We start from the raw sequence: 439 nt of genomic DNA on the forward strand, positions 1-439 counted from the left end.
CTGTCCAGGTCTCTCTGGATGGCAGCAAAGCACAGAGATGATGGAGGAGAATTGAACTTGAGCTTCTTTTGACCGTTTGATCCAGGAGAAAATCAGGACTTTGCCCCACTTTAGCTACACCCCACCCATCCCACCCAACCCAAAAAGGTCCCACCATCCCACCCGGACCTTCAGCTCGTACTCCTCGCGGGTGTCGATGGTGTCACAGCGAAGGTCCTGCTTCAAGTCCACATCGTCCTTGAATGACTGTAGGAGATGAGGACACAGATGGGTTTGTTCCTCCTCTGGTCCCATCCATCCTGGTATGGAGTGGGGAAGGGATGCTGTGAGGTGACCCCATGGTGTGGGGTGTCCCTTACCGAGTAGATGGCCTTCATGACACGGGTGGCCGTGGAGACACTGGCCGTGTCCTCTTCACGGTCGGTGTGTAGTGTCAGGG

The 439-nt window shown here is 55.6% G+C and overlaps 1 protein-coding gene across 1 annotated transcript in view; it reads right to left on the bottom strand.

Moving 5' to 3' along the window:
* Nucleotides 1-162: 162 nt before the first annotated feature.
* Nucleotides 163-439, bottom strand: part of LOC104526972 (kin of IRRE-like protein 1) — a gene marked incomplete at both ends in the record, with an annotated part of 4,694 nt that continues 4,417 nt past the window's right edge. Inside the window, 2 exon segments of the mRNA XM_010170566.1 lie at nt 163-246; nt 360-439. The exon segment at nt 360-439 is cut by the window's right edge and continues 37 nt beyond it. Coding sequence (XP_010168868.1) covers nt 163-246; nt 360-439 — 164 coding nt within the window.

The sequence above is a fragment of the Antrostomus carolinensis genome, unplaced genomic scaffold (genome assembly GCF_000700745.2).
Source record: "Antrostomus carolinensis isolate BGI_N321 unplaced genomic scaffold, ASM70074v2 scaffold39956, whole genome shotgun sequence".
In the NCBI taxonomy this organism is placed as follows: domain Eukaryota; kingdom Metazoa; phylum Chordata; class Aves; order Caprimulgiformes; family Caprimulgidae; genus Antrostomus; species Antrostomus carolinensis.